Genomic DNA, 27,243 nt, shown 5'->3' with positions numbered 1-27,243 from the left:
TGATTGGCCTGTACCTAAGACTATAAAGGATGTGCAAAGTTTTCTAGGCTTTGTCAGCTATTATTGAAGATTCATTAGCCAATTCGCAAGAGTTGCCGCACCTTTACATGAACTGCTGCGGGGACAATCAAGACGTCTATGGGAACCTTAAAAAATGTTCTCATTTAAGCCTTTAGGGCTTAGGACGTCCAATCTGACAATCCATCTGGATTCTCATTGGAGCAATTTTAATGTTCTGTTGCCTCCTCTAATGGAAGCCGGGATGGAATCGATGATGCAATATCTCAGGGTGTTTAAGGGATGGTTCTTCTCTGCAAAATGCCGGGTGACCGGTTGTTCGCTTGATCCTGTAGACAGAGCCTTGCGGATGGCAGATCTGTGTGCTGCCATGCAATCCTTGAAGCGGCCTTCGGTCTTTCCTACATATGAGAGGCCACAAGGACAGATGATCTGGTATACCACGAAAGTGCTATCGCAATTTACGCAGTGTTGGATTATGATCGATTTGCCGGTATGTGGAAGTCTGAAAGAGGGGCCTGCTAGCATGAATTGACATGCCACGCATCTTGTGCAGCACCGGGGCTTAGAGTTGGGGAAAAAAGTCCTTAGCCAGTCTTTCAGATTTTTACCCCTGGAGTAGCAGGGCATGATGGAAGTGTCAGATAGTGGTAAGCTGGGATCAGAAGCAATGATTGCCCAATTTATTTTAGCGCTGAGTTGATAGCTGATTGAATTTATTCACCCATGGTAGTTAAGTGTGGGTCGTTTTTGTTGCTTCTGTTTCTTTGAACAGGGAGTCTCTTGTATAATATATAAATACATACTGTATCTATAATTTTCTCTCTCAGTGGTTCCAGTTGCTGTACAACCCAATTAGTAACACCATTGTAATTAGTAACGCAATGGTACGAAAATGGGTGTGTACCAATACAGATCCGCAAACTTACGTGCTCCCTGGTACAGTCAGTTGTCCGCACCATCAGCCACTAATGTGCCAACATACTCGTACACACGCTGCAAATTTTCCCTGAAAGCTCCATAACTACACCCTCACATCCCAATCCCATAGGCTCATCAACACACCTCAATTACATGTCCAGCCTTAGCTCATTGTATTAATTGGTAATTAATTAGTGATCATTCAATTATCACTTCCTAATGAATGTTTTCACAAACTACTTTTAGCTATGTGATGAATTAGCTTGTGATCTGTTTACTGTTACACTTGCTAATTGATGTTATAGTATTGGTTGTCAAATATGTAACATGTGAATTTTTTTAAGTGTATGGTTTTAACTGCCCTATTTTGCACAATAAACATGTAATGCCATGTGACCTATAGAAATGTTATGATGACCCTCGAATGTATTTTGAAAACCCTCTTCTGTACCATTCACAAGTAAGCTACCTACACTTACACACCCTACTGTAACTACATTATTTTGCTTAATGAGAAACACACATAAAATTAATCAAAATACAACTTATTTTTATTTGTACAGACGAATAAAGTGACATCACATTAATCATGTATGTGGCCATTAATTTAGTCCTTCAGCATTGTTGCCAGAGCAGTCACACAAATGGCGGCATCTCGAACATGTTGAGCCAGCTCCATTAACAAATTTTGCATGGCATGTCTTTCGCTGCTGTTCAGATTGTGTGCTGTAGGAATAGCAAGGAATATTCCAAATTAATTACTCGCCAACTTCACATTGTTCAAATACAGTACACATATACACACACACACACACACACACACATATACACTCATATACACACACACACACACACACACACATATACACATACACACTCACACATACGCATTTAACTCACAAGGACCCATGTGTCTTTAACATACCTCACGAGGACCCAAGTGCAGAACATACCTTATGGGGGACACAATTTATTCACCCTACAATAACTAGTCCCATAAGTCCAGGATGACTGATATTATTTGTTTATTTATCGGACCCAGACAACATATATTCAGGCCGCATTCTTTCTCATATTCTCAAAGATATTCTGTTCTTGAGATAGAATTTTACCGTCAACCAGTTTCGAGAAGCCAAAGTGTGTGGTTCTGCCTGCAGGCAGGCTTCACAATCTTTCTTGCCAGGCAACTTGCAAGAGCTGATGAACCGCATCAGATGTCTTTCGACAGCCTTAACTTCTGCCGGTGTCCATGGTTTCTTAATGTGAACCCGAACTGTGTGAAAGAGAAAAAGGCCAGTCACCCCGAAAAAATTCACCAGCAACATCAGGGATGACCTCTTCAGAGAGACAGTTTTCACCCACCTTTCAGCCTTTTCTCGTTTCACCACCGTGCTGCCCGCTTCCTTCTCCGGCTCATCCACTGACTCTTCACTCATTACCAGGATAGGTTCTGTAAAGAGAAGCCAGTAACCCCGCAAATATTCACCATCATCATCAGGGATGACCTCATCAGAGGGACAGTTTTCACCCACCTTTCCGAACCTCTACTGGTTCCACCACTGTGCTGCCCACTTTCTTCTCCTGCTCATCCGTTGATTCTTCACTCATTACCAGGATAGGTTCTGTAAAGAGAGAAGGGAAAGAGAAGCCAGTCACCCCGCAAAAAATTCACCAGCATCATCAGGGATGACCTCATCAGAGGGACAGTTTTCACCCACCTTTCTGAGCCTCTACTGGTTCCACCACCGTGCTGCCCGCTTCCTTCTCCTGCTCATCCGCTGATTCTTCACTCATTACCAGGATAGGTTCTGTAAACAGAGAAGGGAAAGAAAAGCCATTCACCTCAGCCCACTGATACAGTAGGTACACTGTTCGACCAGCCAGGACACACCTACCGTCTGGATCTATGGAGATTTCCTCAAGACTTCGTCCCTGGAATTCAGCGATTCTCCCCTGCTCGAGGGTCATGAAGAGCTTGCTCAACTTTGCCAATTGGATCGTACTTTCTGGAAGTCGGTAGTATTGCCGGTGCACCTGAATGTCGTGCCCAATGAAATCAGCCAGCGTGTCCATTTCAGTGTCGCTCAAGTTCAGGACCCTGGAAAGGGTGGCCACATGCTTCCGGAGGCAGGTGGAGGACAGTGCTTCAGAATGCTTGGCACCACACTCCCGGGCAAAGAATCGAATGCAGTCGCATCCCCTGAAGTGGGTTAAGGCCGACGGCCTGGCAAACATGTAGACATTGCTGGGGCTGACACCGCATTCTACCCGCTTCTCAAGCAGTAGCTCAATGGCTCTTTTCATGCATGGGGATAACAGGACGGGGACTTTTCTGCCTCTTTTACCAGGAATCTCGATTCGTGAGAAGTGACGGCAGAATGTCTTCTCCAGCTCCGACAGGGCCTGGGCAACATCGCCTTGCATATTTTCTTTTTGCCGTGATTCAAACACAGAGAGCCGCATCTTTGAAACCTCACCCTCCCTTCTCCGGTTGAAGAGGATCAGCTGTGTGAGCGTTACCTTGGCCAACATTGACCACTGCTTTGCGGAGCTTTGAGTGGAAAACATATCGATACACTCCCGCTGGCAGTCAGATAGGTGCAAGTTCAGCCGCTTCACATCATCAGTAAATGGCAGGAGTGGAGCATTAAATTTGTTTTCCCGTAAAGTCTTTAGGGCAGCAGTAGATACTAGTTTGCTCCACCTCGCCTCATACAGTTTCCTAAAGCTTTTAGCACTCTCCACGGTTGAAGGACAGCCGTCCATCAGGGCCTCGCACTCCATTATGGCAGATATTTTCTGCAGGCTGTGTTCCATCTTCAGGGCAAGCGATGGAACCTTATAGGTAGCAGTTTTTTTCATCGTAGCCGGCCAGGCTTCAGACGGCATGCACCAGATGCAAGAAGTTGGGTGGGAGAATGCAATCTGCTAGGCTCCGCAATGGTGAAACTTTTTTGACATGCAGCAAAAGCCGGCCTACCTCTCGGAGCTTCTGGCGGATATACCCATGCTTGCTAACATCTGACCCCAGCCTGTTGTACAGGTGCTGCCCGAAATGTATAATGCAGAGGTCGGACTTTATCACATTTGCCACTTCACCAGATTTAATTTCAGTCAATAACTTCCAGAGGCCCTGGCCAATGTCATCCGGAACAGGTGTGGTATAACTGCACGGATCCTGTACCCTGGTTTTCCTGGGCTTGGGGTGGGCTCCCCTTCTTTTTTGCCGGCATTGCTTCACATGCCGCCTCAGGTTCCTCTTGGAGAAAAGGCCCTGGCAGTATAGACAGTGGGTATAATTTTTGGGAGAAGCTGCCTGAGCAGGCTGCTTGCATGGTTTTAGCAGACCACGGCCCTCACGCAGCACAGTTATATTATGAGCATAATTCCCTCAGTTACGAATCAGGCCCAGTTGCACCAACTTTTCCCTTGAGCGCTTCGGAAGGATTAGAGCCATTGCTACTTCCCGTTCACTGCCGTGTACAGCTTCCAGATGCCTTGCCAATTTGGAGTATGGCCGCTCGCACCACAGGCAGAAATTCTTTGTGCGGTACCCTCTCGAACCATCCACTTTTCGGGTGAGGACCTGGACCGACACAGCGGGCGCAACATGGCTGCTCGGTCCATCCTGCGGTGGGGAAGACGCGGCCTCTTCTGACACTCTGCTCCCGTGAAAAGGTGTCTCATCCCCGCTGCAGTCTTCCGAACGGCTTACCTCAGAATTGTCAGGTAAGTAGTCGTCACCGCTGCTGTCTGTTTCAGCGTCTTCTCTACTGCTGCATGTTTTAGAGCAAGTCTGCATCGCATGTATCATCCTGAGCCCGGACAAGCCAGCAATGCCGTGTATGTGTAATGCCATGCACTGATTGTGTCTGATTGCTCCAGGTGTTTCATCCAGATACTGTATGCACTCAGCAGCAGCAATCAAGCTGCACCTGGAATACACAACTAGGGAAAGAGAGAAGGCCCACCTCTCCCCCTTCGACAACTGAAATTGCTCACCCACTCGAACCCGGGATTCATGCCCAGGGCTATGGAAGTGTCCCTGGGCAAGCTGAAGCGTCTTTCCCCCTGGAAAAAAAAACTTCCATAAAACCACCCCGCTTTACCCGGGGAAGCAAGCCCGGGGGGGGATGTCATCCCGGGGTCCGGGGACATGCGCCCCCCACTGGCCACCCGGAGAAATGCAGTCAAGCAGTGAAAAAAGCACTTTGAAAATGCTTTGACGTTTCTCCCCCACCCGACCTGCGGGATGATGCCCGGGCCTGTGTAAGTGTCCACAGTCAAGCTGAAGCGTCTTCCCCCCTGGAAAAAAAAAAAAAAACTTCCATAAAAACCACCCTGCTCTACCCGGGGAAGCAAGACTGGGCCCGGGGATGTCATACCGGGGTCCGGGACATGCGCCCACCGCTGGTCACCCGGAGAAATGCAGTCAAACAGTGAAAAAAGCACTTTGAAAATGCATTGAAATTTCTCACCCACTCGAGCCCGGGAGTCATGCCCAGGGCTGTGGAAGTGTCCCTGGGCACTTTGATTCCTCTTCCCCCCCTGAAATAAAAACTTCCAGATTTCCACCCCACGCTGCCCGGGGAAGGTAGCCTGGGCCCGGGGGAGGTCACCCTGGGCCGGATCCCCCTGCTGGTCACCCGGAGAAATGCAGTCAAACGGTGAAAAAAAGCACTTTGAAAATGCATTGACATTTCTCACCCACTCGAGCCCGGGAGTCATGCCCAGGGCTGTGGAAGTGTCCCTGGGCACTTTGATGCGTCTTCCCCCCTGAAAAAAAACCTTCCAGATTTCCAACCCACGCTGCCCGGGGAAGGTAGCCTGGGCACGGGGGAGGTCACCCTGTGCGGATCCCCCTGCTGGTCACCCAGAGAAATGCAGTCAAACAGTGAAAAAAGTACTTTGAAAATGCATTGAAATTTCTCACCCTCTCGAGCCTGGGAGTCATGCCCAGGGCTGTGCAAATGTCCCTGGGCACTTTGATGCGTATTCCCCCCTGAAAAAAAACTTCCAGATTTCCACCCCACGCTGCCCGGGGAAGGTAGCCTGGGCCCGGGGGATGTCATCCTGGGGTCCGGGGACACCCGGAGAAATGCAGTCAAAAAAGCACTTTGAAAATGCTGTGACACTTCTCCCCCACCCGACCTGCGGGATGATGCCCGATCCTGTGGAAGTGTCCCCGGGCAGGCTTGACCACCTCGCCCCGCTGAAAAAAAAAAGTTTGAAAAAAACTCCCAAATCCAAATAACACCCCCACTCCACAAATAACACACACACAGAAGAGCCGAGGCCTGCGGGCCAAGTGGTTTCTGCGGACAGAAAAAAATGTGCTTGGGTGTTGTGCCCATACCCCGCAATCACTCTATGGGGTTTGCCTAGTGGGGACCGGTCCCCACCATGTCGGAGGTCCCGCTAATGTCGGTGAACAATTCGATGTAGGTCCCCACTATGATAGCAATGTACCAACGCATATATATACACACACACATACAGTATACACATACACACACATATACACACTCATATACACATACACACTCATATACACACACACATATACACTCACACACACATACATATTCATCATATTTCACTTACGGCCTGCATTTTCAGAACTCCTTATTTGTGTGTTCCCACATTTTGAGTTCCGGCTGCAGAAGTTACTTGGCTAGGTGATAGTGACCATTGTGAGGAGTGGCCTGGTGATGGGGTGTATGATACAAGGGCTTGGTATTGGGTGGGTGACGAGGTTTCATGTCTTGAAGGTGGTGTGCCACTTTCTCCTGGTTGCTCTTCAAGTTCCGCCTCGGCAAGCCTGCGGTGTTCTCTCTGGCGCACAGAATCTGTTTTTTTTTTTTTTATTATTGGGAAGTAAAAAAAAGCACATTAGACATCTTATACTAGTGCTTTATTCAAGAAAATCCACTCAACTCCTCAAAACATACACACACACACACACACTCGCGCTCTAACTGCAGGATGGTCCTCCGCGTGCCAGTTTTATGGCGTATCTTGTGGCGCACCTCCGCATATGCCCTCCTTTTGCGTTCATTGGGAACATATGGTCCCGCCATGCCTACCTTCCAGTCCATTATTTTTACCATGAGCTTCAGCTCTACCTTACTGAATGGTGGGGCTTTCATATTGGCAATGGCGCACTTAACAAAATATCTGCCTATACTTCTAGTACAGTACGCTGTGATTGGTTGGATTTTGGTGTGTTTGGTATTAACTTTATTAAACATTAGCAAATAACATTTCTGTCCTGCTGCTAAAGGCAGCAGGACCTGCGCATGCGCATTACAACATATATTTTCATTATTTTATGACGCCATAATATCAATCTATTTATTCAAGGGCTTAACATATTTTCCTCATTCAAATATATATCCTATGAAAAAAATACATATATATATATATATATATATATATCTATATATATATAGATATATATATATATCTATATATATAGAGAGAGAGAGAGATATGTAAACACATACAGTATCTGTATCAATGATTATACACATGCTATGCATGTGTATATTTTCCATGTGCTTAGCTTTACAGTGTACACATGATTCACTAGTGCAATACATGTACATACTTTATGCATGACATATGAATGTATGCAAAAAGCCGGACATTATTGGCGACATGTTGCAAATGCATTTGCCGCACAAGTAACGCTATTTTGTGAATATATGAATGCTTGACCGTTTTCACTCTACATAACACAATGTAAGGCACAAATAAATATGGATTGGGCTCTGGATAGTACAGCATAATGTCAACTATAAACTGTGCTCATTTATTCTGTACACCATAAAAAACTTTTACATTACAAAAAACACCACTTAAACTCTAAAACAGTAAAATGTTACCAAAAGGCTAGTCTGATATACCGCACATTTATATTGCAAAGAATGTGTGAAGGCTACAAGGTGCAAACTGTTTGATATTGATATGTAGTAATATCCAAACAATGCTATTATAATGAATTGGTACTTGTGTATTATCACGGCGCCCCTGATGTTGGTCGTGCAATGTTTTAATCGCATCGCATGCCATGCACTCGATGGCATGCGATGCGATTTTTACTCACTATGCGATGAAAGTTTGTATAAGCACCCTAAAGGTCAAGGTCGACATGGGCCAAGGTCGACATGGGTTTAGGTCGACAGTCATTAGGTCGACATGAGTTTTTCAGTTTTTTACCCGAAAGTCGACACAGTCGACATGGACACAGTTGGAGTTGAACCGCAGACCCTCGCATCGCTCGCTCGCAATGCTTCGGGCACAAAACACAGATCTTCCATGAATAATGACCACCTTGCAGATCAGCATCGTATTGCAGAACTTTCAATTAGACCGGTGGCAACAGGTGTGTGAGAGGGCATGAAGGAGGGGGTCGTGCTGGGGAGGGGACGGAGGAGGCTTACCTCCGTCTCCCTCTGGTTGGCTCCCTTTCAGTGTGGCGTTGGCGGGGTCCCGGCCGGGAGGAACTTGAGTCCGGGAGGATTCAAGTTCCTCCAATCGGCGTCCGGCCTTTTGAATGGCGCGCCTCTCGTGAGCCAATCAGCGATCGCGGTGGGGTGGCCAATCAGAAGCGGACGCGGCTAGCCAATCAGGGTTCGCCACATCATAGATCGGCCCCCTCCCAGCATCTTATATTAGACGTTGTGGAGCACAGTCTGTCGGTGGAGAGGGAGCAGTGAAGATCTCCTTAAGGAAGAAGGCGGCAGAGAAGGCGGCGGAGCCAGAAGCAGCAGAAGGCACAGAAACAGCGGCAGGGGCTACCGAAGTGCCCGAAGCTGAGGACCGGAGAGTGCTGTAGTAGTTTGGAGGCAGAAGAGCTAACGAAGCTCCCCGCTACAGCCTCTCCTGCCGGACCTGGGAAGTGGCCCTGGACGGCCACCACTTATCTTTAATCCCCCTAGACCACCAGGCATTCGGGGGTTAGGCCCGTGGGTGTGTTCAGGCCCTCCCAGCCTGTGCCCACCTCCTCCTGCCTGGCCCCATTGATTCAGGCTTCCTGCCTGGCCCCATTGATTCAGGCCTCCTGCCTGTGCCTACCATATTCAGGTCTCCTGCCTGTGCCTACCATATTCAGGCCTCCAGCCTGTGCCTACATAATCAGGCCTCCTGCCTTACAGTAATGACACCAGGCCTGATCCCCATTGCAGCCATTTTAGGTCTGTTGGCCATTTTGGGATTTCCATTCACTTATAAGGGAGGAGTGACATACAGTACCCTCCTGAAAGAGCCTGGGTCCTAGGAATGGCAACTCTTCCGGGGCCCAGGTTGGAGTAAGGGGAGGAGCAATTGCAGTTTCTTCTGTATGTCCATAGAGGGAAAGGGGGGGATTTTGTGAGTCCCATATTTACAGGTCCTGAAACTGGGATAGACGGCTGTCTACCCAGGCACCTGTGACTGTCCCAAGGGTGCCCTGTACCCGGCCTGTCGCACTTTGCATCCCGAGGGTTCAATACCATTCCCACATACACACACATCCTTGTGTAATTTGATAACGTTCTTGTCATTGATTGATTGTTTCTTTGCATGCCTTGTTACTAGTTACAGTACCGTAAGTACCGCTTGTTATTGTAAGATCAGCCTAGTTTGTTATTGTGTTATAGCAGGGACAGGTTAGTCCTAGTTACGCTAGTGTAGGTTTGTAGAGAGGCTGTTGTTTTGTTCTTGTTCCCCAGGTACAGGGATACTCTAGCAAGGTGACAAGGATTGCTTAAGTAAGTTCGATCACTTTGTGTGTGTCTCGTCCCTGAGCGCCGGTCAGTGGCTCTCCCGTGAGAGAGCCACACATATCACCTACGTGCGCAAGTGCAAATAGGTGAAGTTAGGGTGGCTGAGGCCTCGTGGCGATGATGACTTTCGCCTAACCGGCAAAGCTCGCAGCCACCCGTGGGTGCTCACAGCAACCCCTGTTCCACGGCGAGGCCTGATTGAGGTTTACAGACATCTTTTCTTTCTAGTTACATCCCGGGTCTCATCGGGCCCCTGGAGGAGGTCCTTTCCGTGACAGACAGCGCTCGGGTGTCAAGAGGCTCACCTGAAACGTAAGTGAATTCACGGCGGTTTAACAGGTGAAAAAAATCACCCCTCTAGCCATGCCGTCTCCATTTGCAAACATGTGTGATACAAAATGAGTAATTCAGAAGCTCTCAGTGACTACAAGCATGGTTCTTTGATAGGATGCCACATTTGGATGGTACTGTGATATGATGCCACCTTTACGAGATACTGCGATAGGATGCCACCTTAAATATGAGATAGTTCGTGAAATTTGAATCCCTGCTGCGTATTCCACAGTCAGTAACATCCCATCTTGAATAGAACTCCCATCTTAGTAAATTTACCCCATGGTAAAGGGTTTACACCCAGCGTGCGGGTTTTCCTGCATACCAATATGCAGGAAAAACACTGATAACGGGATTTTACAATATATTTCCATAAGTACATCACGCCCATTGTCCAAGAACTGCCTAATGGGGCATACACACAGGGATATTTCAGCAAGAAATGTGTTTAAAGCCCCGTACACACGGGGGGATATATCGCCGAGTGATATAACGCTCGCGATGAGCGATATATCGCTCAGTGTCCCATTTGCATCAGCGACCAAAATTGCCGGGTGCACGCTCCCGTTTTCTGCCCCATTGTAGCTTGCTCCTGTGACCAGCTAATTACCTCTGCGGCTCCCCCAGCAGAGGTTCCTTTTCATCAGCGACCATCTCTGGTCGCTGATGAAAAGGAGACACTGAGCAATATATTGCTCAGTAATATATTGCAAGCAATATATTGCTAGCAATATATCTCCCCCCCCCCCCCCCCCCCCCCGTGTGTACGCACCTTTAGAAGCGCTTTCTGGTTGAGGAACATACAATTGAGCAGGCACTTTCAAAATCAGATAAATATGGAATTGCAGTAAAGAGAAGAACCATTTTCAGGAAGAAGTTGCCAGGGGAACAAGCAAGTGATGCTGGTCTCTCTCTTCAAGAAGAAAATAAGAGGGCGATGCTTGAGTGCATTGATTGCTTTCTTACTGAACTTCAGATCAGATCAAGACCTATCCAGGAAATAGCATCCATGTTTAAAGCTGTTCAAGCAAAGAGTCTCATATCTGCCACTGATGAACAGTTAAAGGTGTCCGTTCCAAAATTGACCACTTTCTATGACGAGTTATCTAAAAGTGCATTTTTTTTTATAGAAATACCATGGCTGAGAAAGCACCGAAAGCAGCAAAGATTGATCTATAAAAAGCCAAAGATTGGGCAATATTAGATGTTTTTAAATTCATAGCTGAATGGGACTTTGTAGAATCTCTACCAAACCTTTCACTAAAGGTGCCCATACACTGAGGCGATTTGGTCCGAATTCGGCTGATTGCGACCAATCGGCCCGGTAAATTGGACCAAATCGCCTCTCCCTGACATGCAGTCGGGTCCGATGCGCGGTCCCGGGTGCATCTGACCCGACCAGGAAGGTTCCGGCGGCTTGCAGGGTATCAGGTGTCCGAACACTGCTGCGAGACGTCGCAGGCAGTGTATGGGCACCTTTAGTCTGAAATTATTTCTGACAATCTGTGTGTCTCTGGCTTCATGTGAAAGGAGCTTCTCAAAGCTGAAATTTATAAAGAACTATTTGACATCTACCATGGGACAGTCAAGACTTAACGATCCTGCAATACTATCAATTGAAAGTGAGTTGGCGAAAGACATTGGCTTTGATGAAGTGATTCACAAGTTTGCAGCTTTGAAGGCCAAAAAGTCAATCCTATTAGGTGCGGATGATTCGCAGTCGGGAATCATCACGGCACCGGGCGCACTTTACGGCAGACTAAATTTGCATAAAAGTGCTCACACCTCCATAGGGTTGCGAGCAATTTTAAGTGAATTAGGCCCAGCAAAGAGTACGAGATTGGCTTAATTGAGTGCCGTTTCCAACGTTTAAACGGCACCTGAATGGCACCTCGCACTCTTCGGCGCTAATAGGATTGACCCCCAGGAAAGGAAAGTTGTAATCATTTTGTTAAGAATCGCTAAAATGCTTCTGTATTTGTTACTGTTTATGTTTTTTTATGTTATTATTAACAAATTATTAAAGGTATGCAAAAGAATATGTGTGATACACTTTGCTGTTTATAATCATTTCAATATGGTTAAGCACGTTAATTATGAGAGTTTCTTTTAAGGTCTTCATCGCCATATCATATTCAGAATCAGGAAACTGTAGAATTTAATGTACATAGCTGTTGTGTACTGTAAATGTTATCACATAGAGGGTATGGATATAATATTGTAATTTTACGATATAATGATCATTTTGTTTACTGTTTATAGCAGTACTTTTCCCATTACATAACTTGATCTACAGAAAATAAAATTAGTACAAAAACATTACTAAGGTTCTATGTGGTGTGAAACAGGGTAGGTTGGCGTGGATGGGGGTTGTGGTGACACCATGAGTAAAGGTGCCCACACACTAGAAAGATCTGCGATCATAAGATGTGTGCATAAATTAGCCTTCAAATCTTTTGTCCGATCTGGACAAAAGATTTCAGGCAAGCGCACATCTTTACCAAAGATTTTTCTTAAGATCCCGTGTGCGTTCCTATGGATCATTTGTTAAATCTTCTGATCTTTTGTGCAGCACGTAAGATCAGAAGATTTAGCAAAAGATCCACGGGAGCGAGCATCGGCCGATTTTCGACCGATTATCGGTAAATATCAGCCGATATATCGGCCGATTTATCGAAAATCGGCCAATCGGCCCAAAAATCGTTCTAGTGTGTGGGCACCTTTACTGCCCCAGGTGACACCAACCCTAGTGATGCCTCTGGCTCCACATAGACCTTTTTTCTGGAACTTAGCTCCACAAAATGTGTTTAGCCTCTGTCACAACTTGGACCTCATTAGCCAAAGGTGGTGCAGTACAAAATCATGTCCCAGATTTGTGGAAATGGCTGTGTTTGGGGAGCAGCGGCTAATGAGTTGTACAGGTATTAACGGCTTTCTTGAAGGTCACACAGCCAATTCCACTACAAGAAAAACAAAATAGTTTTACACCTGCTCTGAGCTGGACTTAAAACGGGATACATTTTACACATTGAAATTGCACTTCGGTGAGAAAAATACAATTTGAAATACAATAGATATACCTCAATAAAAAGTATACTAACATTTGCTCAGTCTCGTAATTCACTTACATTTCATTGTAATTGCAGAACACACAATATTCTAGCTGCCATTAAGCAGACACTAAAGGTGCCCACACACTAGAAAGATCTGTGATCTTAAGATTTATCTTAAGATTTCCCTTGAACTCCCCATCTGCCCAACACAAAAGATTTTGTTCAAAAGAGTACATTTTGACAAAAGATTTATCTTAAGATTTCAGAAAAATTATAATGGGCTGGGCTATGTAGAAGGTAATGGGCTGGGCTATGTAGAAGGTATTGACAGCTCAGTGCACATTCTGCTCTGTCACAATGAACCTGCTTTGTATGATGTCCAAGAATGTCCATTTCTGGAGCTCTCAGTAACTATTTTGTGGACTCCATAATTAGCCCCAAGAGTGAGGAGTCTCCGGCACCCAAATTCTCTGGACAGTACCCCAGCCCACGGCCGGCAGCACACCCAGAGACTCTGGACTTCCCCTTGTGTAGTTTCCAGCCCAAACCTCCCGTGTTCAGTGCGACCTGGACCCTCCTGAACCATCACAGCTCATCCCCTCTGCCTCCTGTCTACCACCCTTACATCCAGCAGGGTGCTCCCACTTCAGAGACCAGGTACTTACAGGGCTGGCTGGAGCCACTGCCCAGGGCAGAGACTGGACCGGGACAGGGAGCTGTAAAGGCTGAGCCGCTGCTGGGTCACCCTGGGGATCTGCAGAAATTGGGAGCCCAAGAGTACAGTCTAGAGTCGCCGCTTCTCCTTCTGTGTCCCTGCCGGCTTTGGCACGTGTCCGTCTGTCAGCTGCCGGGGGAACACAGCTTCCGGCTTTACATGCCGCGTCAAAGCCACGCCCCCAACACATGACCAGAAATTGGTCAGAATATTTGCATATCTTCACTGCAGCAGGGAAGATGAACCGACGCTGCAGAAGACACACGGGGACGCGCATCGGATGGTAAATATAAAAAATACTTAACAATGTTCACACAAAAATCGAACGATTAATCGTCCAAACGATCAAAAACAATGAAATCGTGTGTGAAAAGTGTGTGGGCACCTGGGAGACATTTACTAAGATGGGAGTTCTATTTCAGATGGAATGTTGCTATGGGCAACCAATCAGATACCAACTATTATCTTCTAGAAGGTGCAAAAGAAATAAGAAGTAGATTCTGATTGTTGCCCATAGCAACATCCCATGTGAAGCAGAACTCACATCTTAGTAAATTCCCCCTAAGTAGTTGCTGACATTTGAAACCTGAAAAACTCCCCCTGTTAAAATAGTGTGGTTAAATATAGTGTGTTACACTTGTACTGACCTATCTTATGCCGAATTTATACTACAACGTTTTTCCTTCTGTACTGAATAATGGGCCTGCAGAGCTTTCATGTCCTGATGGAGCTCATTTTACGCTGCTATTTGCCAACTGGCAGATACTGACAAAATATTACCATTACACTTGGCATGTGTTTATCTGGTCTTCCTTTAGGTGCCAATCTAGTGAAAACTAATCTAGGCTGAGTGAATGTTAATCTGCAGACATAGTAATCTCTTTGTATAAACCTCACACAAGAAATCGAGTAGAAAGGGTTAATATGCCTGATTTTCTGACCTCAAGGCTGGTGTCTCAATGATAATGGAAGATACAGGAAATGCACGCCTTATTAAACAATCAGGTAAGGTTTTACTTAAGCTGTCAAGCAGAACTAAAGTACATAGACATCTAAAAGGTTTTAGAAGAACCTCTTGCATGCAGCAATACCTGTGAAACTGTACATGTGCATAACAAATAATATCAGCATGTCCAGTAACACAAAGAACAAGAACATAATTATAACATTATGAAGGACAGGTTGGTAAATGAAAAATAAATTAGTGGATCTACCTGGCGTGGTCTTGTTTCATACCAGCTAATGGTTTGAAAACAGCTGCTGAATGACCTCCTGACAGTCAGGATTCAATATATTTTTATTTTTAGTTCAGTAGAAGCAACTATTGTGATTACAAAATAGGTGTGAGTCCTGGGTATGTCAGCATGTTGAAATGTAAAAGAAAGTGTGTACTTGAACAATGGCGCTGAGAAGAGGGGGGCAAGTACTTTATACACGGACCTGGACCTGTTGGAGGGTCCAGGGTTCCGCTGCCCTGCCCCTTCCCTGTCAGTGAAGGGAGAGACAGGATGGACTGCTGCTGGCAGCTGCAGTAGCCACTCTCCCTAGCTCAGCACATGCTGCTGTGTGCTGGACTGAGAAGAGAGGCAGTTGCAGTACTTTCTCTCTCTCTCCCTGCATTAGGGAGGGATTTCACTCACCGCTGCACTGCTGATAGAAGAAAGCGGCACCCCCTATTTGTGCAGTGCATGCAAATATATTTATATATTTTATAAAAGATGTTATGGCCACACTCCTTTACCAGGGCCTGGCAGAGCTGTTGGTACCCCTGTACCTGATTAACAAAGATCTCTGAAGTTAAGAGGAGAGAAGCTACACTTGAAAGTAATTAAAGCAGATAAGTGATGCCAACAATGCCCCATACCCTTCGGCGCTGTATATGCACCAGCCTAGCTACAGCCAAGCTAATATGATACACTCCACAGAGCTTATCAGGAGAGGTATGCATGGTCATAGTAACAGTGCTGGGTACCCAAGGAGAAATAAAGTTATCATTCCATGTATACACACTGTAGGTATTGGTTCCTATCAAAACCCATGTCCCTGGGTGTGTATTTTTTAAAACATTGAGGCAATCCTTAATTTCTTATTGCTGCTATAATCAGCTATAAAAAAAATTATAACTTATTTTTCTAAACCCCAATAATGAATATATATATTGCCCTCTGTTTGAAATGTCCAAATTAGCTTCTTCTGAGTCTATGGATACAAAATGTAACACTCGTGAAGCTGCATAGCTCTAAAGTTGGATTGAAAATCTCTCAAGCTAAAGGTGCGTACACATGGATAGATTTGGAAACGATATGGACGTTCCCGACTGATTGAAATGACCAATCGCTCAAATCGTTCCGTGTGTATGAAATAGACGATGATGCGCATACCCGCCGGTCATTGGTAGAGGTCGATGATCTTTCTTGCATGCAGAAAGATCATAGACCAATTGTTATGGATGTGTACCAATAGTTTGCATATCGTTTTCATAGGGAATGATTTTGATTGGCTGACGATTGGCTAACCACTCCCCTCCACCATTTCCTCATTCTGTCCCAGGCTGCATGGAGAGGAAAGCAGGAAACAGTGATCCTGTTTACAAAAGCAGCATGTAAGTACATTTTGCTTCTATTGCTGCTGTCCACCAATGTATACAACCTTGCAGCAGACACGGCATCAGTGTCTCCCATATGTCTGCAAATGTCTCCCATATGCCAGCGCCCTGAAAGCCTTGCAGCAGACATCTTTACAATAATTCAAAGTAATACTTTGGAAAAAAAAAAACAATAAATATAATTTAGTTTTATTACAACAATTTTTTTTATTAAAAACACATAAACATTAATTTTATGAACTCTTAACTTGCATAAACATGAACCATAATAATAACTTTTGTATTTACAGAGATATGACCAGCGACAGGGAGTGCGAGTTCCTCGCGGGATTTTTTAACATTTACAACAAACAAAAAAGGACCTAGCCATACAGCAGCTTGTGAGGTACAGCCTGCAATATCACCAGGAATCATGCCCAATTTGGATCCGGAGGAAGATCCAGAATGTACGAACGGTTTTCCTGAAGGAGCACAAAAAAAAGGACGTGTACCAGACAACTTTATGTTATTACGACCTGCAGAAATTCGTCCTGGAACAGCCATCGCGATCGCTGTGCCAGTGATCAGAGGACATTGAGGATCTTGGTGATACTTCTTCAAGTGATTTGGTAAGAACATACAACACAATGTCAACTCAATGTCCCCAATTGTCCACATAGCCTTATCTCAGACACTCCTCCTGCACACGGCACTGCACCATTAAAATATGCCAGCTATTGCTCTGCTTTTGCATGCGCACTCCCTGTATCATGGAGTGCAGGTGCTACCAGAGACGCAATATCTATTACCTCCTGTGGATGATTTGGGTGTTCTGACATACCTGTGCATAATGTACTTTGCTGTGTTGTAATATCTGTTTATAGGTGTATGTAAATAATAATAGTTTAACACCAATTTTTTATGAATATTGTGTGTATGTCCATTGCAGTGTCTACCAATGTCAGGTTATGTCATGTTTTTCCATGAAAATACTTTTATGTAGCAAAGGAGGGACAGTGAATTACCTATGCTGCAGGACACCCCTTCAGTTATCAGAAATGTAATAGCCCACCGAGTAAACAATATGACAGTATTAAATGGAATGTACTATTTGTTCTACCATTCGGGGGAGAAACTTGGGACAGACTTATTGTACTTATTGTAACCCAATTAAGGAGTAAATAAAGTTGGGGTGTGCGAGAACGAGAGGGTTAGTACCGCTCAAACAGAGTTTATAAAAGGAGGAGCGGGAGAATCTTCTGGAAGAATTGAGAAGTGCAGCGTAGAGTAAACAGGGAGAATGTGTTAATGGCCGGCGGTGTTGCGATGTAAGGAATAAAGCTTACCGATCCTTGTTGCGAGGGGGACATAGTGTCTGATCCAGCGAGGGCAACCCGGCTGTAAGAGTGTAGTGGAGAAGGAAGGAGCATCATCCTATGTTAACTATTCAGTGGGCAGTCCCCAGCGGTGACGCGAAGGGGACATCGGCTAGCTGACAGGCCCGAGTGCTACAACAAAGAAAGGTGTGGTGAGACCAGCCTCCAATTGTTCCGCCCAGGAGACCCATACATAGTAATAGGGGGAGCGGCCATTCAAATCCTGACAGGGAGCTGCATATTACAGGATGACCAATTGTAACTATAGAGAGGAAAAGATTCCTTTATCGGGCAGCTGCTAAAGATACATAGCAGACAGGAGAAGATATATAACTATATTAACTGAACACCGTACATCAGTATATACTGAGAAACAGAGACCTTTCCATTGAAAATACTGAGGTTGTAGGGACTGCACAAACATCAGTTTACCCGTAAATTGCAAGTCTCAGCGTATACAAACTATATAAACAACATAATTGGTTTGTCTTTTTGATTGAAGGTTTACACACTTCTCCCTGAATAAATCGAGGACAGGTCATTTAAGGATGGTCCACATTGTTCACCTCCAAAAGAGGAAATAATTATTTACCAGTATTCAGGATAACACGGTTTTCCATATTGGTTTACACACAGAGACTGTTATCCGCATTATCCTGGGAAAAGCTCACATCATTTTCTTAATAGCCTGTGATAGACTGTTACAGATTGTTTATACATTTTGCAGCCACAGATAGGATATTATAATAATATATGAGACTGGATACAGGTGTAGCCTGTTTTATCGATACCAACCTACTCAGGAGAGTGCAGTCTTGAGGGAGAAGAGCCCATCTGTTGACATTGGAACCGTTGATAGGATTCCTATGATTATTCTTCACCATATCCTTTGTGTGGAGTACAAATACTTTATAATAACAATTTTTCGCCAACTCATTCGTGGGGATCACAAATAATTTATTAAGACCACATTTATTCCTTTTTCACTTAGTTCATCAGCACAGTTACCTTACAGCACTCAGGTAAGAACTGTTGCAGGACAGGAACAGCAAATAGTTGTTCAGATGAAACCTAAAAACGAAACATCATTTATCAGCGCTTATACCTGGACTAGTTATACTAGGTCATTTTGTACACAAGGTAAATAAATATTATTGCGCAATAATAACTCGTAAAGCAACTATTATGTGAAATGTATACTAACATGTAATGCACTGTTTGAAGTATTATCTAAAGTTAAAGCCATTGCAAATGTGTTAATGGTTCCAGCCATTTATGGTAAGGTTGTATAACCATTGAGGTATAGGAGTCCTTACAGTTATAGTCAGGGCTATTTTTCAGTAGGCTCCAGCAGTAACTGAGGCCTTTATTCTAGTTCACTCTTTCTGACAAAATATTTCTTAGATGGACAAAACCATGTGCACTGCAGGTGAGGCAGGTGTAAAACCCCACCCAAATCTAATTATCTCTGCACAAGTAACACCTGCCTCACCTGCAGTGCACATGGTTTTGTCCATCTAAGAAATATTTTGTCAGAAAGAGTGAACTAGAATAAGGGCCTCAGTTCCTGCTGGAGCCTACTGAAAAATAGCCCTGGTTATAGTGACTATCCCTACCCTTAAATCGAATGTTCCAGTGAAAGAAATTGTGGTGATAGATTTATGAAATTTAATATGTATCTTATATGAAAGAGTTGTTAATAAATGATTGTAGTATATTAAAGCATTGAATATTATTAGGGTGATTCCACAAGCTCACCCAGAGATATCGATCTACATAAATATCTACATTGTATTCACTACATTTCGATCTTGGGGTGGGGGCACTGACATACCAAAGCTTTCTTTCCTATTGCCTAAGACAGTGTTACATTTTGGAGGCACTGCTGAGATCCAACCATCAAATGGAAAGTCTAAGTAACCAGGATATACAGGAGTGGAGTAGGACAAATGGGTTATCTATGGACTGTAGTTTTGGGATCGAAGGCAATTTTGACAGCAGGTCAGATGATGAGATTATGGAGGAATTAGATAAATTATATGAAATACGGCGACCCAAATTAATCGATAAGAAGACGAGAGTTGGGGAAGAAGTGTGTGCAATATTGATCACTAAATTGAACAAATTAGATTCTACTTTGATACCTGCCCAGATTATAACTTCTAATAATAATACTAATAATTCTAACTAATACCCCGTTCTCACTGCCGCAAAAACCCGGGTATTTGCCAGGGCAAGCAGTAATTTTCCATGTCCTGTCTCAGTGTGAAAGGTCCTTTGTGAAATTCCCGGGTGTTATGCCCTGGGAAATAGACACAGATTTTTTGCAGGGTTTTTCCTGGGTAATACACGGGTGTATGGCAGTGTGAACAGCACAGACCCGGGTTTTTCCTCACAAAATGCAAAAAAGCAAGCTCATTGGGGGATGTAATCATGTGATATGTGACAGCCAGCCAATAAAAGCTGGTTTTTAAACAGCAAATCACAGCAATTTGTACAAATTACCCAACACCCAATCAAATTCCACACACTTGTTGGAAGGCAGACCATGGAAAGCAGTGTGAAGGGGCAGACACGGGAAATTCCTGTGTCTGAGGTGCAGTATGAAGCGGTCTGTTGAGCTTAGAAGCTCTGTGCCCTGCCAAAAATCCGGCAAGAAAAACCTGGGATTTTGCAGGGGCGGCAATGAGAACATGGTATAATATGGCCAACAGTTCCCCAGGAAGAGCAGAGAGAGATCCTCGTAGAAAGTTATGGAACCCATACTGGTGATGGAGTAAGAAGCAGTGAATTAAACAATAGTCCCGATACTAATCGTGAACAAGCACAAGACTCTTCTGTAGATACGGCAATGAATCGGGTGGTCAGTCAGTTCGAGAGGTGGCATTATGGAGGATACAGAAGGTTACGCATCTTCTCTGGATTACTCCCAGAACCCACTGGGGAAGAAAGTTACGAGATCTGGAAGGAAGCCACCACCCAAAATTCAGAAGAATGGAGATGCCCGGACCATGTGAAAAAGCAACAAATTGTCGAAAGTCTTAGAGGTCCTGCAATGGGCAATATTCAGGCTACCCGGAGAAGTAACAGTAATGCCACTCTTCAAGATTATTCTGATGCGTTGGACTACTCCTTTGGCACATTAGAGGATGTAGGGGACATACTATCAAGATTAAACCATACGTATCAAGAACCCAATGAAACTCTTACGAACTATATTTATCGTATTAATAAAATCTTGTACAGGTTGTTGGATAAAGGAGGAATTCAAGGGACTGAGATCGATGAAAAACAATTGAAGTATGTATTGCAGGGAGCATTGACTTCAAATCCAAAAGTCCAGCGGCTGACGTGTAGTATGTCTAAAGTTACTGCTCCGACCCTCAGTGAATTAATAAAAGAAGTGAAATTGGAGGAAGTGCAGATTGAAAACCGAGAGAAAAGCCTAAAAAGAGTCAAGGTAGTAATTTCTACTCCGGAGGTACCCCTGTTATTGGATCGATTGTGTAAGCTTATGGAGAGTCAGAATAAAAAATTAGACCAACTCCTCACTTTCAATTGCTACCGATGTGGTCAGTTGGGGCACCGTAGCTTTGAATGTACCCAAAGAGGTGGATATAATAGAAGGTCGAATAGTACAGAGTCCAGAACATCACATCGTCGTTGAACCCCGCACCGACTCTCAATTATTTGATGTAAAGTCGATGGGGAACACTATGAGGTATAATTCACTGCAGGGTGGTATTGTAGGAGAAGCCCCCATGGTCCCAGCTTTAATTAATGGACATTATTGTAAAGTGTTGTTGGACAGTGGGTCGCAAGTCTCAATAATCTTCGAAAGCTGGTATCACCAACATTTGGCTAATGAACCGATAAATCCAAATGATGGTCTCGTAATTTGGGGATTGAGCCAACAAAAATACCCCTATTTGGGATATGTGACCACACAGATTCAATTCATGGACAATACTTCTGAACATCAACCCCCATTACCTTTTCTAGCATTAGTATGTCCTAATCCACCCTCTGGACAAGAAACAGTTTCGGTGATTGTGGGTACTAATTCTCACATGTTCAAGACCTTGTCCAAATGGTGTCAGCAACAAGACAAGCTGAATCCACCCATAACAGATAAAGATGCCAGTTCACTTAACTCTGTTGTTTACCCTGAACACCTCCAGCCGTCTGGAGGTAAAGGGGTTGTATTCAGGGAAAGGATAGTTGAATGCTTTAAGGGAAGCGATATTTCAGATACTAAAAAAGAATAACTTATTCAGAAAATGAAAGTACTTGAGTCTGTGTTTTCTTTTGGTGTTTGGGATCTAGGGACCGCTACTGGAGTAGAACACAGGATCAGACTAAAAGATTATACTCCATTTCGAGAAAGGTCTAGAAGATTGGCACTGGCTGACTTTGAAGATGTTCATCTCCATCTGAAGTACTTGCTCGAAACACATGTTATTACTGAGTCTCAAAGTTTGTATGCCTCACCCATTGTAGTGGCCAGAAAGAAAAATGGGGATATCAGGCTGTGTATAGATTACAAGACTCTTAATAACCGCACCATCGAAGATCAGTATACTGTACCCAAAATAGAGGAGGCCCTTGATTGTCTCCAAGGGAGTCAATGGTTTTCAGTACTTGATTTAAGATCTGGGTACTATCAGTTCCCTATGCATCCTGATGACCGCCAAAACCGCTTTCATTTGTCCTATTGGGTTCTTCGAGTTCCTGAAGATGCCACAAGGAATCAAAGGTGCCCGCGCTACGTTCCAGCGGACAATGGAGAAGGTGATTGGAGATATGTGTTATCAGGAGGTATTAGTTTACCTTGATGATGTCATAGTTTTCTGGAAAACATTGGAAGAGCATAACTATCGGTTTATGAAAGTAATAGAGCATCTACATCAGAGGGGATTGAAGTTGTCCATTGACAAGTGCCGGTTATGTCAAACAACAGTCAAGTATTTGGTTCACGTAGTGAGCAGAGTACTTGTTTATAGGTGTATGTATATAATAATAGTTTAACACCAATTTTTTATGAATATTGCAGTGTCTACCAATGTCATGTTATGTCATGTTTTCCATGATAATACTTTTATGTAGCATAAGAGGGACAGTGACTGACTATGCTGCAGGACACCCCTTCAGTTATCAGAAATGTAATAGCCCACCGAGTATACAATATGACAGTATTAAATGGAATGTACTATTTGTTCTGCCATTCGGGGGAGAGACTTGGGATGGACTTATTGTAACCCAATTAAGGAGTAAATAAAGTTGGGGTGCGCGAGAACAGGGGGTTAGTACCGCTCAAACAGAGTTTATAAAAGGAGGAGCAGGAGAATCTTCTGGAAGAATTTAGAAGTGCAGTGTAGAGTAAACAGGGAGAATGTGTTAATGGCCAGCGTTGCTGCGCTGTGAGGAATAAAGCTTACCGATCCTTGTTGTGAGGGGGACATAGCGTCTGATCCGGCGAGGGCAACCCGGTTGTAAGAGTGTAGTGAAGAAGGAAGGAGCGTCATCCTATGTTAACTATTCAGCGGGCGGTCCCCAGTGGTGACCAGCGTGCATTCAGCACATATTACACTCGCCGAGGCATCCGTTTTGTCAGGAGAAAAGGGGGCAGGCAGGGGGAATGGAGCAGGGAAACGCCCAGCATTTTAGGGGTGAGTCAATAAAAATGCGGACAGGTGTGTCAATGCCTGCTCGGGACGGGCAGCTGATATCATGCAACATCAGTGCCCGCTCCGAATTCTTCCATCTCCGGCCAAGATAAAAGTCAGTTTATACCGACTTTCATCTACGAACAGGAAAAAAATCAGGCGATGGTCCCTGACCATCGAAGGTTTTCGCACCCATTTGGCTGCATGTGAGGGGATCTGTAAGAATACACATCCCCTCGCATGCAAATGCAGAGATTCTGGGGGCATGTGTTCAGTTTGCGACGTTTAGCTGTTTGCTAGGGTGCGAACATATGCAGCATAGTGAACAGGTCTGAATCAGGCACTTTATCTCTCTCTACATGGCTTAGTACATATCCCCTTAAAAATAAAAATTCTGTGAAGGCTTTTCAGCTCAGCTCTGTAAATCATGGGGAAGCTGTGAAATGTGAACTTACTTATTCTATGTTAACCTGCAGACATTCTTTTAGAGTGTTTATAGATTCTGCCCTCTGCAAGGAACCTTTTAAGGTATATCCATCACTTTTCCAAAGTATTTATATGGATATGTCAAGACGTTCTGTTCTATCAAGTAGAGCTTAGACTATCCTTGTCCATACAATTTTTAAAGAATGAGTTTCATAATGTACTGTCGGAAAGAATTAAAACAGTTGGTGGTTGTTTAAGACAACAACAAAAAAAAACTGGAACAAAATACTTTAGATCTGGCAAGTTTTCATTTTAGACCGATGTAATTTGTCAAAATAACAATACTTTTCTCTAACATGAACATCTCCTAATAAAACGCTTCACGACTGGTTATGGTTCTGATCACACAGGGCAGTCAGTTCCAAAAACATTTCCACTCGCAGGTAGTTAACTGCTTGTCAAGAGTCGAGCCAGAATGAAAATAATATACTTCTGGTAAAAATTTGGCCTGAAGTTTAGCACAACTTCCATAACTCAATTGACCTTTAAACATCAGGTGACATTAAATACTGGATCATTTCATGTACAGATCAGCATCGAGAAGAATGATGATGAAATGCTAATAAGAAACAGCAGTTAATTAAGAGTGGTGAAATAATGTGCTAGGTGAAGTAATTAATAAATCGCTAGCTTGCTCATTTGTACAGTATGTTGACTCAACACAGCTGTGATGTGTAACGGTGCCTGTTGTTCCAAGCAAGCAACTCTATGTACAGTGATGGAGGTAAGAGGCTGTGACCTCAGGGTGACCTGTAAATGAATGCAACTCTGCCGATCGTTATGTGAAATATATACAAATGTAATAACAAAGCAAATAAAATAAATTCAGGCCAGTTTTAGATCATGACAGTTGTTTTTATGGAAAATAATGTTACTCATCAATTTTTTTTTATATCTTTGGAGTGTCTTTACCAGTGTTACTCACCTACTAGAACTGCCTAAGCAGCTAGACACTGTACCTTCTGCAGAGGCCGTTTTCAGAGACAATGGAGTCCATGTGTAGGCTCCAATTAGGCCTCCTCCTCTCCGGTAGTGCAATAGACCCTGGAACTGTGTCAGAGTCTTATTCATGTGCGCAGGTCTCCACTGTAAAATAGCCATGGCGGACATTTTTCCAGTGTTATTTGCAGCTCTGCAGCCAGCAGCGGGCTAACAGAGCAATGAATATAATTCAATGGGTGCAGGGTGTGTGGGCCCCCTTGGACCCAGATATGCCAGTGACCCTCTTCTTATTGAATCTGAAAACGACTAAAATTATTTGCTTGATAATTATTACTGTTGGTGTTAGCTGTAGTTCAATTGAGGGCTCTTCTAATATAAGATCACACACACACTCTGGGTGTAGATTTATTATAGAGGTACTTATCTCGCCACTATAACACTTCCTGCTTTGATTCATTAATGTGCCGAAGCAGGAGGGGAGACAAACAAGATGTATTAACAAGCTGGGGAGCGCAAACTCCCCCCTCCAGCGCTGTCCTTGATGTGGGCATAGGGCATCACCACCTGCAGCTGTGGAAGTCGATAGCTGCAGGGGGCATAACGGTAAGCATCATTTATACATTAAGTAGGAGGCAGGCGCCCAATATAAAATAACGTCCCTGCACTAAGCCTCCTCCCCTGCACTGCCGCTTATATAGTACCCGCATCGCAGGTGTCATAGGTTGGGAAGCACTATCAACTGCCAACTGCGCATGCGCAAGGGCTGGCCCCCACGCTCGCATGGGATGCAGCAAACAGAAATTCCCCTCCTAGCACGGTCGGCCAGTGTGGGCGTATTGAAGGGCACATTTACAAAAGTAGGCAAAACTGGACAGCACCTGGGGTGTATACATGGGTGGTGACCAATAGTGCTGGGCGGTGTCTTCGCTCGACTAAGCGAGCATTTGGGCCACTAGACCTCAAAAACATTAGGGCAAAAAAAGCAGGTTTTACAGCTCAGCTGGTGCGCATTTGCTCGGACAATCAACGCATACCATAGCGAAAATACTTTGCACCTGTAGGCAATACTAACCCATGCAATGCACAATTTGCTGTCATTAAACAATTAAGCAACTGCAGGCCACACACACATTAACCACACATTTCCTAGTAAATTTTTTCCACTTGTCTGCATTGATAGCTGTTATTGGTTTCATTATTTTTGTGTCCAAATACAGCAAGATTCATAACTGCTAATGATGTTCCAGTTCTAAATCTACAACCTTAATCCACAAGTGTGCCTACACACAGTTTTAAAAAGTCAACATTTGTCAACTCTCATACGTTTATGCAAGCATAACCAACATATAAAAATAATAGCAAACCATTACCCAATTATGCCTCTGACCCACATTTATTAATCGAAAATGTATGTGCAAACCTGCCTCTGAAACATTTCAAATGAAACACATGTTTTTGGTGAAACACATTTTATTGTTTGGTGTTTAATGTCACACCTCACATAATATTAATTTAAAATAACTTAGTAACACATTAACAAAAACTGCATCATCAAAAGCATCTGCCCCACAACAGCTGTGTGCTGGGGACTGGTATGTAATCCCAGCGGTCAAAAAAACGACGCTGAAATCCCGACAAGGGGGAAGATGTGGATCCCCCCCCCATTGCGGGCTCAATGCACTCGCTACACTTGGCACACTAATTTATGCTACTTCTATAGGTGTTGTGGACACCCACAGAGGGACAAAATGCTGGGATTTCAGCGGTCGGGATTGTGACTGCATCCCGTGTGCTGAAGTGAGAGCCCAGGCTAGTACTGGATATGTAGCGTCCAGTAATCATGGCATCCAGGATCAAAACCACAAACCCTAGAAATGCCATTTACAGAGAAGGTACTTGCAATCTTGGTACCCTTTGCACAGGAATAGATTGAGTTGGGCCCAAAGAAGATGAGCCCCTCAAAAAAGGAGAAAAATAGAGAAACAATGGAGGAAACCAATAAGGTGGCACCACTTTAACTTTTTCTGCATCTTTTGCCCTTCGTGGACACCCTGGCTTGGCCAGCGGGTCTTCGGCCTCGTCGGGGCGAAGGGGTTGGGGGGCCAGCTGCTTCTGAGGGGGGTGGTGGAGCTTCCCTTCTGCCAGAACGGGATTTGGCAGGTGGGATAGCGGCAGGAAGGGCTGACATAAGTGCCCCATTGGTGATGATGAGTTCCGCCAGAAGGTCATTGTGGCGGATGGCCTGCTGTGCCAAGGTCTTATGAGCAGCAGCCATCTCACCCAGCACCAACAGTACCCTCTCCTGCCACTCTGCTGCTTCTATCCCCTGCTGGTGAATGTTTAACAGCAGTTGGTTTGTCAATCCCCCTGGCCCTGTGCGG

The 27,243-nt window shown here is 44.5% G+C and overlaps 1 protein-coding gene across 2 annotated transcripts; it reads right to left on the bottom strand.

The window, feature by feature from the left end:
- Positions 1-1,518: 1,518 nt before the first annotated feature.
- Positions 1,519-2,713, bottom strand: LOC146029223 (uncharacterized). 2 transcript variants are annotated; one of them, XR_014455327.1, is made up of 4 exons: positions 2,472-2,713; positions 2,302-2,389; positions 2,052-2,212; positions 1,519-1,665 (listed from the first exon to the last, which is right to left on the bottom strand). XR_014455327.1 is itself a non-coding variant. In XM_083158342.1 (3 exons), the coding sequence occupies exons 1-3, from the start codon at positions 2,545-2,547 to the stop codon at positions 1,654-1,656; spliced, it is 426 nt and encodes a 141-aa protein (XP_083014468.1). In that variant the 5' UTR covers positions 2,548-2,713; the 3' UTR covers positions 1,519-1,653. The 2 variants fall into 2 exon arrangements, 1 of the variants encoding a protein (XP_083014468.1); XM_083158342.1 differs by having other exon boundaries at positions 2,052-2,389.
- Between the last annotated feature and the right edge of the window lie 24,530 nt (positions 2,714-27,243).

Source organism: Crinia signifera, chromosome 1 (assembly GCF_055691185.1).
Source record: "Crinia signifera chromosome 1, ASM5569118v1, whole genome shotgun sequence".
Taxonomy (NCBI): Eukaryota; Metazoa; Chordata; class Amphibia; order Anura; family Myobatrachidae; genus Crinia; species Crinia signifera.
This window is presented reverse-complemented; position numbering and strand designations above follow the sequence as displayed.